The 13134-nt window shown below is 42.0% G+C and overlaps 1 protein-coding gene across 1 annotated transcript in view; it reads right to left on the minus strand.

The window, feature by feature from the left end:
* Nucleotides 1–2465: 2465 nt before the first annotated feature.
* LOC130282158 (ovostatin-like) overlaps nt 2466–13134 on the minus strand; it is a 41424-nt gene continuing 30755 nt past the window's right edge. Inside the window, exons 31-36 of the mRNA XM_056530122.1 lie at nt 12449–12573; nt 11668–11758; nt 9756–9827; nt 6842–6944; nt 4019–4066; nt 2466–2602 (exon numbers count right to left, since the gene is read on the minus strand). Coding sequence (XP_056386097.1) covers nt 2598–2602; nt 4019–4066; nt 6842–6944; nt 9756–9827; nt 11668–11758; nt 12449–12573 — 444 coding nt within the window. The 3' untranslated portion in view covers nt 2466–2597. The remainder of the gene's footprint in view (nt 2603–4018; nt 4067–6841; nt 6945–9755; nt 9828–11667; nt 11759–12448; nt 12574–13134) is intronic.

Genomic DNA, 13134 nt, shown 5'->3' on the forward strand with positions numbered 1-13134 from the left:
CTGCCAACGTTTTGTCGGGTTGTGTGCCAGATTTGGTCTCCGTGCCAGAAATGAAAAAACCTGACCAACTCCATTTTACTGAGAAAACCTGAAAGGGGAATGGCTGTCTGGGAACAGGGAGTGTCTGACCTTTTCACAAAACCCCAACATGTTTACCAAGGTTTCCAAAGAAAATGTGGTGGATTTAAGCTGAGGAAAACCAGACAGATCAGAGCATGCGTATGTACACACACACACGGTAGGATAAAGTGCAAAATGTAGGGAAATCTTGGGAAAAAAATTGTAGGGAATTAAACCCACGAAGAAAACTACACTACAGGGCCATAGAGAGTCTGTATGATTACCAAACTGCAATGTAATCCAAACTGTGACTCATGTAGGTGCGATTTATATAGACCGCCTGGCCAAGTAAAGGAATTGGATGATCTACTAGTTGAGCAAATTTGTTGAAGACATTGACAATGGACATTGTCATGGGAGACTGTACTCCTGGCAGAACTAGCTATTTTATCAGATTATTCTAAATTTCCTACTGGGATTCTCTCTACAACAACAAGTAGAAAGCAATGCTGCAGCACTCCAGTGTAGATTGTAAAAGATGAAATTTATTCCATCCAAACAGGTGCAACGTTTCAGTCGCCAACTGCAGCATGCTTGAAAATGGCTGCAGTTGGCGACTGAAATGTTGCACCTGTTTGGATGGAACAAACAATCTTACCGCCTACACTGGAGTGCTGCAGATTTGCTTTCTATACTGTCTACAGTGCCTGGGACTGGGCTGTGTCTCTGCCTGCACCCACTCTTTTTTTCATCAGGAGTGCTGCTCTGCAAAAATTTGTTTACAACAAGTAGTTAAGGAGCCACACTTTTAGTACTCACAAATAGGAATTTGGCATTGGATAATATCGTAGGTAAAAAATTGGGACCACTGGTCAGTGTGCTTTAAGATAAGAACAATGAGATTAGTGGTGTGTTTGGTCTTGTGAAAATGTGGGGCAATTAGCACACCATTTAACACCAGGTATGCTTAGTATTACAGAAAGTGGTATTAAACCTTTTAAAATAGTGTGGCAAGTGCAAAAAGCCTGGCTACACCCCCTTAAAAAAATTGGCTAATCTGGTGCTAAATATGTGAATATATGGCAGCGCTAAATACTGTGCACCACATTTCAAGCCACAGAGGCACCGCCAAAGGCAAAAAAGTGGCACTAAATTCTTTAAATATCCCTCCCAATGTTATTAAAGAAAAGCTCAGTGATGTACTAGCAAAACACTTCCCAGTAATCTGTTAACAGGAGTTGTCCCAGAAGGTTAGGAATAAGCAAATGATATCTCCATTAATAAGGTAGAAGAGGAATCAGGCTTACTGGCCTATAGTTGCCGGACAATGGGGAAATTAATGCAAACCCTATTAAATGATGTGTTTCATCTTGCAATCCATGGGATTTTAGCTGTGAGACAATCACATGTACTCTTAATTACTTTTCCTCAGTATTTTAGGCCCCACTATACTCGATCAGTTTCAGACATCTTTATTATATATAACAGAGTACCTCTGGTTGCTCATTCATTTGATGAAGATATGCACTCTAGCACCATCCCAGTGTTGGAAGTAAATTTTTTATTTTATTCTTAGTATTTGAAGATTTGTAGACTGTAAAAGATACCGCCACATATGGCAGGAAGAAATGCCAGTGCTCACGGCGTTCGTGCAGCGCCCCGTCAGACCTGTTGACCAGGAGCGCTGCTTTGTTGTCACCGGGCGGGGGTGCGATCCGCGTAGCGGATGCGCCCGCTCACATCCCAATTTTCTCACCTGCCCCGTCCTCCTGTTGTCCTGTCCCGGCTCTCTGAAATTTAAAGGGCCAGTGCCCCATTAATTGGTGCCTGGCCCAATCAGTACCAAACACTTCCACATTATAAAACCCACTTCCTGTCCTTGCCGGATCTTGTTGCCTTGTGCCAGTGAAAGCGTTCCAGTGTGTCCTTTGCCTGTGTATCCAGACCCTTGCCATTGTCCTCGACTATGAACCATTGCTGCCTGCCCTGACCTTTTGCTACGTCTGACCTTGCCTTTTGCCTAGTCCTTCTGTACCGCGCCTGACTCAGCAGTCAGTGAGGTTGAGTCGCTATTGGGTGGAACGACCTGGGGGTTACCTGCCGCAGCAAGTCCATCCCGCTTTGCGGCGGGCTCTGGTGAAGACCAGTAACCCCTTAGATTGCGTTCCCCTGGTACGACCAATGCCCTCACCTCACTGACAGGATCCACTACCTGAGTAGCACACACACACACACCTTTTTTAACCTATTTGTTATTTCTGGGAGTTCTAGTTTAGTTTCGTAGTGTGCCAAAAGAACTCTGTTGTAGTCCTAGCACTGCCTATGTAGAGTGTGCATACAAGAGTTTGGCTTCTTGTTACATTAGGTGGTTTTGTACTTTGATGAAAATTAAAGCAGACAATTGATTTATGAATAGAAATATTTAATAAACTTTTTTTTCTCAAGAAGGTCTAGCATCCTTCAGCTCAAGTCTTCCTTGAATGATCACACAGGGCTAGAGGTTAGGAATTGTTGTCGGAGTTCCTTTGGCGGGAAAGTCAAACTATAACACAAAAAATAAACTCCCATTAATATGTGCATATAAAAAAGGTCCTCATACTGCATTGAAAATCACCAAAACATGATTGGAATTAGAGGCTGGTGTGCTGCTATGTTACCATTATTCAAGGTTATCGAGCCTCAAACTGGATGAGCAGCAGGGGTACTCCGGTGGAAAACCAAAAAAAAAAAAAAAAACACTTTACAAATCTGTAGAACTTTCTGGCCCCAGTAGATTTGAAAATTACTTCTATGTAAAAATCTTAATCCTTCCTGTACTTAGCTGCTGTATACTACAGAGGAAGTTGTGTAGTTCCTTTGTTGGATCACCGTGCTCTCTGCTGACACCTCTGTCCATTTCAGGAACTGTCCAGAGCAGGAGAGGATTGCTATAGGGATTTGCTTCTACTCTGACCCAGTGCTCTCTGCTGACACCTCTGGACAGTTCCCGACATGGACAGACTGGAAACAAAAACAAAAAAAACTTTCCTTGTATTATACAGCAGCTGATAGATACTGGAAGGATTAAGATTTTTGAATATAAATAATTTACAAACTAGTAAAAAAAACTCTGGTACCAGTTGATGTGAAAACTTTTCTATCGGAGTACCCATTTAAATGTGACTAATGTCCAGCTGATTTCACATTGTACATGTTTACAGTATGTGCTGGGAAAGGTCCTGGCATATACATTACATGTAACCTTTAGAGCTGAGGCCAGAATGACTTTTGGTCTTCATTGGCTAATAGTGTTGCTCGCGAATATTCGCAATTCGAATATTATTCGCGAATATCGCATATTTGCGAATTTCGCAAATATAGCGCTATATATTCGTAATTACGAATATTCGTTTTTTTGTTTTTTTTCTTCACAGTACACATCAGTGATCATCCCTCTCTGCTTCCAGCTTGTGTGGTGTAAAGAAGGCTGTAATACTACTGTGTGAGACTGGCGTGCTAATTTTCGCATATGCGGATTTACGCGCGCGTTAATTGTGTATATGCCAATATTCATTTATGTTAATTTTCGCATACGCGAATATTCGCATATGCGAAAATAAAACGAGAACAACGAATATTCGCGAATATATGACGAATATTCGTCCATATATTCGCGAATTCGAATATGGCCTATGCCGCTCAACACTATTGGCTAATAGTTTGGGTAGTCCCCATCATGGTTTGGTGGATGGAATGGCACAGACTTCCATGCTATTCCATTAAGCTATTTTTTTTTTTATTTTTTTTTTTTTAAAGTGTGTGGTATATATTGCCTTATATATTTTTAAGCCTAAAGTCCCTGTGTATGATGGATGTCCGAGTGGCATATTATATGTGAGAGGTATATGTTCAGGGGTTACACAACCAGTATCTGCAAAGGTCACAGAGACCCATGTACACATGTGAAATGTATTCATACCTTTTATATCAGCACACGGATGGCGATAGGATCCATAGCCATTCTCCTCTGGAGGGAAGAATACAAATACATTAAGTAGGAGTGTAAAATGTGATTAACACAGTAACCAAGCTAATAAAGGCTCCAAAATGGTAGGTTCTAAAGTCCATCAAGTTCACCCTATATCCTTAGTGTAATATGATCCAGAGGAGGGCAAAAAACCTTAAGGGGTACTCCAATATAGTTTGTTCCAAACTGAGTAGCGAACGCTGGACGTGGGTTGCTCGTGACGTCATTGTCCGGCCCCCTCATGACATCACACCCCACTCCCTCAATGCAAGTCTATGAGAGGGGGCGTGACAGCCGTCACACCCCCTCCCATAGACTTGCATTGAGGTGGCTGGGTGTGATTCACGAGCTAGCGCCGGCTCCCGCATTCGGAACAGTTTGTTCCAAACGCTGAGCAGCGGAGTACCCCTTTAAAGAGGCTGATGCCAATTCCCCCCCCCTCCCCCATTGAGATAACACACCATGGCACTATAATGTCTATGACTATCGCAAACCTTGGATTGTAAAATAGCCTTTTTAGATTACATACAAGATCTTATGATCTAGGAAGTCCCTATAGTTCGTCACTTCAGGTCTGTTTGTTTCTATGAATAAAAACTTATTTCCTGCACTGTACAGAACAAACCTAGAAACATAGAATGTGTCAGCAGATAAGAACCATTTGGCCCATCTAGTCTGCCCAATAATCTGAATCCTATCAATAGTCCCTGGCCCTATCTTATATGAAGGATAGCCTTATTCCTATCCCTATCTTATATGAAGGATGAAGGATAGCCTTATACTTATCCCTATCTTATATGAAGGATAGTCTTATACTTATCCCTAAGATAGGGATAAGTATAAGGCTATCCTTCATATAAGATAGGGATAGGAATAAGGCTATCCTTCATATATGAAGGATAGCCTTATTCCTATCCCTATCTTTTATGAAGGACAGCCTTATACTTATCTTATATGAAGGATAGCCTTATTCCTATCTTATATCTTATATGAAGGATAGTCTTATACCTATCCCATGCATGCTTAAACTCCTTCATTGCATTTTCAGCGACCACTACTCTCATCTGGAAGTATTACTCTATTACTGTAGAAATCTTTGCCCCTCTAATATAAAACAATGTCCTCTGTTGGTAGATTTTTCCCTGTATAAATCTCCTCTCCTCTACTGTGTTCATTCCCTTTATGTATATAGAAGTCTCTATCATATCCCCTCTGTCTCTTCTATACATGTTCAGTTCCTTTAACCTTTCCTGGTAAGTTTTATCCTGCAATCCATGTACTAGTTTAGTATCTTCTCTGAACTCTCTAGAGTATATCCTTCTGGAGATACGGCCTCCAGTACTGCGCACAATACTCCAAGAGAGGTCTCACCAGTGTTCTGTACAGCGGCATGAGCACTTCTCTCTACTGCTTATACCTCTCCCTATACATCCAAGCATTCTGCTAGCATTTTCTGCTTCCTACCTTTAAGTCTTCTGAAATAATTACTCCTAAATCCCTCTCCTCAGATACTAAGGTCAGGACTATCACATATTCTACCTGAGAGTTTTTATGCCCCAGGTGCTTATCTTGCACTTTGGCAACTGAAATTTAACATGGATGAGTTCTGACCACTCTTCTAGTGTCCCCAATCCTTTCCCATTTGGTGGATCCCTCCAGGAACATCAACCCTGTCTTTGTGTCATCAGCAAAAAAAATACCAATACGGAACCATTGAGACCTTCTGTAATATCACTAATTAAGATATTAAACAATATTGGTCCCAATACAGATCCTTGAGGTCCCCACTGATAAGACCTTGCTCTGAATATTCTCCATTGACTACAACCCTCTGTTGTCTGTCACTCAGCCACTGCCTAATCCACTCAATAATATGGGAGTCCAAGCTCAATGACTGCAGTTTATTGATAAGTCTTCTATATTCTTATACTTTGTACCAAATTACAATATACTTCATAGTCATCAAAACCAGCTCTCCTACATATGAACATGCATAAATGTTTAATGTGCCATGGTAACGGGGTGTGATGAGGCCAACTGTTACCCTAGGGGCAGATGACATTAACACCTTGTATTTGTGACGCCAGGGTGTGGTTTATCTTCAATACCACCCAAAGGTATACGGCTAGATCCTGGGCTAGGCATTGGGGCAATAATGCCTCTGACGCCAAGTTACAGATAACTGAACTGTATAGACTTTACCATCTGTCTACCCTCAGTAAAGCTACAGCCAGGGCCCAAGGAGGTGACCAGTGACCGATACCTTAAGGGCTTGCTGAGACTGAGGACTGGACAATATAATGCAGGCCATGCTGACTTGACTGATAACAGGGACTGACTTGATGACTGAAAGCTATGACTTCAGCCTACTTGCATTTGATGGTGGCTGCAGTACTTTAGAGGCCTGCAACACTCTGGACACACTAGGCACGACTGACCTTAGCAAAGACTTCTCTCCAAAAAGGAAAGAGCAAAAGAGAAGAGAGCTAGCTCCACCCAGGGCTTATATGGGAGAGACTAGCAGGGAGCCCATAGGTCACTCTTTGTTACCCAGGAGGTATCAGCGACCAGGTGACCCAATCACATGGTGCAACAAGACATTGTATCATACATTATAATGCAGAACATGTACAGGGGGAAAGTACAAGGAAGTCCATGGGACACTGAAGGGAGGCTGCCGGGCAGGGCAGCAAGTGTACAGGGTAACATCTCCCATACTGGGCCACCACAGTGAGATTACTAAAACCACGCATAAAATGAACACTGAAACATTACCTGGTTCATAATAGCTATACACCACAGCAGAACTGCTCTTCACATTCAGGACACGCTGGCCCACCAAAGCCCTGAAGGACAAGTTAATAGGTTCGCTTGTGACCTAAAGAAAAATTAAATAAAAAAATAGTACAGTTAGGCCATGTTCACACGGCAGAATTTCCGTTCAGGATTCCACACTGTTGCTAAATTTTCATGAGGAATTTCAGTGTGGTGTCGGATGGGGGTAATGTGTGTAATTAACCAAATTGTGACGCCAGGGTATGGTGGACCTATACACCACCCGAGGTAGGCCAGCTTCACTGGTTCCAGGCACGGGGCAAATAATCACTGACTCAAGGTTACGGTTAACTGACTTGCTTTACAGATGTTGGAAAGATGGTAGGTACGATCCGTTACAGCTCAGATTAGCATGAAGGAGTTGCAGGGTGAACTTAAGGAAGCTTATCGGTTTGCTTTCACTTCTATAGTTGATTGTGTTGTATATGACTGATTCAGCCCACGTTATAATTTGCAGACTTGGACTTTACTCACTTGCTGATTTGACTTTTATAATATTCCCAAGACTATAATATTCCCAAGACTTACCACAAGGCTTTTACTTTCACCTCGGTAGTGGGGCTGACTTGTAGTAGTTTATGCTTTGTTGCTGGACTTAGGCCTCAGGCCTCCTTTCAGATCCACCTCACAGACAGACTTCACTCCTCACCAAACTATATCTCAGCAAAGACTTTGGGAGCTGTACCCTGACCTCACTATATATGGGGACAATTTAGAGCCTTCCCATTGGCCAGCTAAGTCACACGTTCACCACTGCATACTCCCCCTTAACAAGGTCCTTCGCAACAAGAGATTTAAGGCAACAAGTACATAAGTACAAATACATTAACCCTTATGTAAGAGTGCATTAGACTATGGGTGCATTCACATCACGATTTTACCATTCTACTAATGATTTTTAACTTTGAAAGCCTACAAATCTGCATGCAAAGTCATATCCATTGACTTACATTTATTAATGATAGCCAACAAATGCATCAGTTTTGACCCACATCAGATTTTGCTCAATTTAAGATCGGAGGTAAAATTGGGGCTGACCATTTTTGTCCAGATTTAAAATCTGATTGAAATGGTGTCCGATTTTTTAAATTTTATTATTTATGTCTATGTAAAAATCGCTAGTAATCATGTGACTGCCATTTTATCAGACTAACAATTTTTTGTAATCATGCGCAGTAGACTTCAAAACACTTCAAATATATGAAACTATATTGCCATATTACATTTAAAAACAGGGTCAGATTTTTATTGAAAATCAGATGGAATTTGCTATCCTATTTTAAGATCATACAGATGAAAAGAATTTTTTACATATGTATGTTTTTTTGCAATCTGATTTTATGGTCTGATAATCAGATTAAATCGTGACGTGAACCTAGCCTATGAAATAGAAAGTTTAGAGGAGAGGGGACCCATAATTGACATTGAGTAGCATCTGCCAACCAGGATGGGCAGGAGTACAGAAGAACACATGATTGTGTACTGGGTCACCACGAGAGTCATTGATTTCAATGGGATTCTGCTGCACTGTTCACAGCAGAATTTCTACGCCGGAAACATCTGGCATGGAAATTCCAATCCAGGTGTTGGCAGAAAAATAGGCATTTTCTGTGGACTCTGCACAGAAATGCATTGCTGTATGAGATGGCACATTGCCAAACAATCCTGGCACCAGCATGTTATGCCAGCTCTCATGGACATTTTCCATGCAGTCATTCCCAGTGTTAACATAGCCTTTTAATTCTCATTATCCAACAGACTGATAAAGGTGTATGGGCAGAATACACTCCTCAGTTTTACCTATTCCACCATCCATTACTTTGTTTTGTATTAGACTAGTTAGAACTTTTGACAGGTCTGGGCATATTTGAGACCCCCAAACACTAGAAGTGTGCGGCTGTGGGCTTCACTCCCCTGCCCGATACTGGAGTTGGAGATTGGCTCTATTGTCAATCTGATCAATCAGCAAGTTGTGAAGTTAAGACTACAGCCGCACTCTTTTTCCATCTATATATACACACACCGTATTTTTCGCCCTATAAAATTGGGTGCGTTTTATATGCCAGTGCATCCTAAAGGTGCTAAATCTAGAAAAAAAAAAAAAAAATAAAAAAAAAAAAAGATTCTGAACCCAACAGTGATCTTCAACCTGCAGACCTCCAGATGTTGCAAAACTACAACTCAGCATGCGGGCATGCTGGGAGTTGTAGTTTTGCAACATCTGGAGGTCCGCAGGTTGAAGACCACTGGATAGGACGTAGAACTCACGTGTCCCCGCCGCTCCGGACCCATCACTGCTGCGTCTGATGCTCCAGACATCTTCCCCGGGATCCACGCTCTCCGTCGCCGTCATCACGTCGCTCCCATTGGATGAGGGGACGGCGTGCGCGAGGACGTCGAAGGAGAGCGCCGGCCATGCAGGGGATCCCGCCACGGAGCAGACAGGTAAGGTCCCTCCCAGTGTCCTGTAAGCTGTTCGGGAAGCCGCGATTTCCCCGCGGCGGTCCCAATCAGCCCGACTGAGCAGCCGGGTTAGTGTCACTTTCCCTCCAGACGCGGCGGTCAGCTTTGGTCGCCAAGTCTGAAGGGTTAATACAGGGCATCACTGCGATCGGTGATGTCCTGTCTTAGCCGCGGGTCCCGGACGTTGATGGCCGCAGGGACCAGCACGATAGGGGTGTGTATTAGCTGTATAAGATGCACCCCAACTTTTGCCCCCAGTTTTGGGGAAGAAAAAGTGCGTCTTATACGGCGAAAAATACAGTAGTGGTCAGTAGGGGTCTCACTGGTCACAGCAGGAGCCCCCCCCCCATTCTGTCCTACAATAGAGAGCTTAACTCTTCATCTCACTTACAGTTTCTAGATATAAGATGACTTCTCCTTTCAGGGTTTCTTCATATTTGCTAATAATTTTGTCATCCATCAACTGCAAGATAAAAGAAATAAAAACGAACAAGTTATCCAGCCATTTGATCATAAAAAAATAAATAAATAAATAAATAAAATAAATAAAATGAAATAAGGGAAACAAGCACAACAGGCCACAAAAGTTGGTCTTTTACCATGCGTGCATACAACATCTTCTAAAATACTAGTTGAGGCTTTTCTAGTTTAGGTGGGATTTGGAGTTTGCTTCTTATTAAACTACATTAAAGCCATCGCACTGAGGCATCGCTGGTAAAATCCTCTATTGAGTACCTCAGGTCTCCCTGTGTGGTGTAGAGAGATCGATATGCACAATGCTTAAGACCAGGTGAGCTGGTCGAAACGTTGCTGGCTGTGGGACACCATTATGGAATAAACAGGATTCTTCTCACTAGTGTGTGCTGCTGGAATTTTTCTAGATTGCTGTTTCCGTAATTCCGGAACAACCTACAATGGAGAAACTCTGCTTTTTCTTTTTAATTCCCTTAAAACTAGAGTAGGTCCTTTTTGATGGAATTAGTAACCTAGATTTTATTTTTTTAAACTGATTGGAACCAGATACATCCGTTTTTACTTTGTTACTCTTGGTTTCTATTTCCCGATAGTTAAAGGGGTATTCCAGGCAAACCAGGCAATTTTTTTTTATATACATCAACTGGCTCCGGAAAGTTAAACAGATTTGTAAATTACTTCTATTAAAAAAATCTTAATCCTTCCAATAGTTATTAGCTTCTGAAGTTTTCTAACTGCTCAATGATGTTGTAATGTCCCGGGAGCTGTGCATGATGGGAGGATATTCCCATAGGAACTGCACAGCTCCCTGGACATGAGTAATCAGAGCAGTTAGAAAGAAAACAAACACTCAACTTCAGAAGCTAATAACCATTGGAAGGATTAAGATTTTTTTTATTAGCTTCTGAAGTTGAGTTGCTGTTTTCTGTCTAACTGCTCTGATTACTCATGTCCAGGGAGCTGTGCAGTTCCTATGGGAATATCCTCCCATCATGCACAGCTCCTGGGACATTACATCATCATTGAGCAGTTAGAAAACTTCAGAAGCTAATAACTATTGGAAGGATTAAGATTTTTTAATAGAAGTAATTTACAAATCTGTTTACCTTTCCGGAGCCAGTTGAACATACATACACATACATATACTATATACTATATATAGTGACCTGCAGTACCCCTTTAATATACTAAAATAAAAAAATAAAAAAGGCTTTCCCAAGCTTCTGCTCTGTTAACAGCATTTGGTGATCTGCTCTACAGAAGGCACATGGCCTTAATAGACTGGAGGGGACTCGTTGACTTCTATGGGAGTTTTCTAGGCTTGTTCTAACCTGTGCAGAGAAATGGAGGTGGTGTACTCACCATTATCTATTGTAGAAGACCTGATCCTGTCTGATCTATACACTGGTGTCTTTCATTGTATTCCTTTTATCTGGAGAGAACTTTTCAGCAGTCTTCTCAATAACAGGAAGAGTCTGCTTATTAAGCCTAGTGGCCAGACTGAAAACTGCAGGATTTCCAATATCTTTTTTTTTCCTCAAATATTATAGATCAGTGTTTCCCCAAGAAGGGTGTCTGTTGCAAAACAACAACTCCAAGCATCCGTCCGGGCATGCCGGGAGTTGTGTTTTTGTAACAGCTGGAGGCACACTGGTTGGGAAACAGGGTAGGGGGGACACAATGGGCAATATTTTAGAGCTGTTTCTTAGTAACTTCTTTTATCAAGAGATTAACAGATTTGTTAGGAATCAAGTAAAGGGGTTTGAAACAGTGACCAATAAGTACTAGGACTTTGGTTTAGGTGTAAGTAAATTAGGGATAAAACCTACCTTGCGTAAAGAAGAGTATTCTGCAGTGTAACCAGTCAACAATCTCACATTTATAATTGCCATGCCAGACTCGTTGCGGGATCCTCCATAGCTTAAAAAAAAATATATAAAATATTAAAAAATGATTCATCCCTTCCTTTCAGCCTTCCTTAAAAAGGTGTACTCTGCCCCTAGACCTCTTATCCAAAAAAAAAAAAAAAAAAGCCGATCGCGAGGGGGGTTTGACCGCTTGTATCTCCCCCATGATCTCCAGGTTGGCATTACAGTGTCACGTTCACAGAAGCCTGTGGCTGACCATGATGGTGACATGCCACGCCCCCTCCATTCATGTCTATTTGAGAGGTCAGAACGGCTAGTACACAGCCTTCACGCCCCCTCCCATAGACATGAATGGAGGGGCCGTGGCTGCTGTGATCCCCAGTTATCGAGCATGGAGTGGAGTCAACTCCATGCAACAGATGACTGGTACTGCAGCGGAGATCTCCAGCGGCCAGACACCCGCGATCAGACATGTTCTCCTTTGAATAGGGGATAGCCTGTCTAAAAGGGTACTCCACTTTCTTGGGTCTGTTTTGGCACAAGGAGCCACTGGTTGGGTGGGAAGGTCCTTATGCAGACACAAGTAACTGCTTGCAGGGGAGAGACTGTGGCAGCGAGAAGGGTAAGTAAAGGGTTTTTCTAATTCTAATATATATATATCTTTTCTATTTATCTTTTCTGTGGGGGTTAAACGGGGAGGTAAAAAAAAAATTAAAAAAAGTGTAATTTTCTAGTACTGTACCTGACAGCGATGTTAACAGTGTAGGTATAAGCCACTCCATTAAGACAGTTCTCAGATGAGGAGGAAATTGATAATGAGAAATCAGAATTCTCTTTGGGCACCGGGATGTTATACCCAACAGTAGTCTATTAAAAGAGGGGAAAAATAAAATAAATTAAGTCCTTTCCTCAAGATAGAAGCACTCAAACAGGGGGAACTTCATTTCTACCTGCTTTGAGGCAAAACATATTTTTTGCACAACAATTTGATTTTTGGAAGTTTTACACTGCCCATGTTTAAAAAGTGAGCAACAACAAATGCTTGATGCCTCAGGCACCCACCAGGTTTACTAAAATTAAATGTTATCAGAATTTGCATACGTTTTGAGCTGGTGTAGTTCTCACTCAGACAGGTACGTATATTAGTCAGTGAACCCTCCTCAGATCCTTGTTCACCCACACTAACCCAGTGTATTGGGTTTAGGGTGGGTGAACAGGATGATTGTTTTCCTTTAAGACTGGCACATGAAATGCCGGTCTTCATTAATTCCCCCAAATATATTTTTAAAGGTCTTAGTTTTTATACAACAAACCAATATTAAGAGCTAAGTGTCAAAAGAAAATGGGTCCCATATGCAGCATCCTCACCTGTCAGTGATAAGCAGCAACAAAGCCGTCTCTCACTCTGGAGGATCCACCGTGTACGTG

This window comes from Hyla sarda, chromosome 7 (genome assembly GCF_029499605.1).
Source record: "Hyla sarda isolate aHylSar1 chromosome 7, aHylSar1.hap1, whole genome shotgun sequence".
Lineage (NCBI taxonomy): Eukaryota > Metazoa > Chordata > Amphibia > Anura > Hylidae > Hyla > Hyla sarda.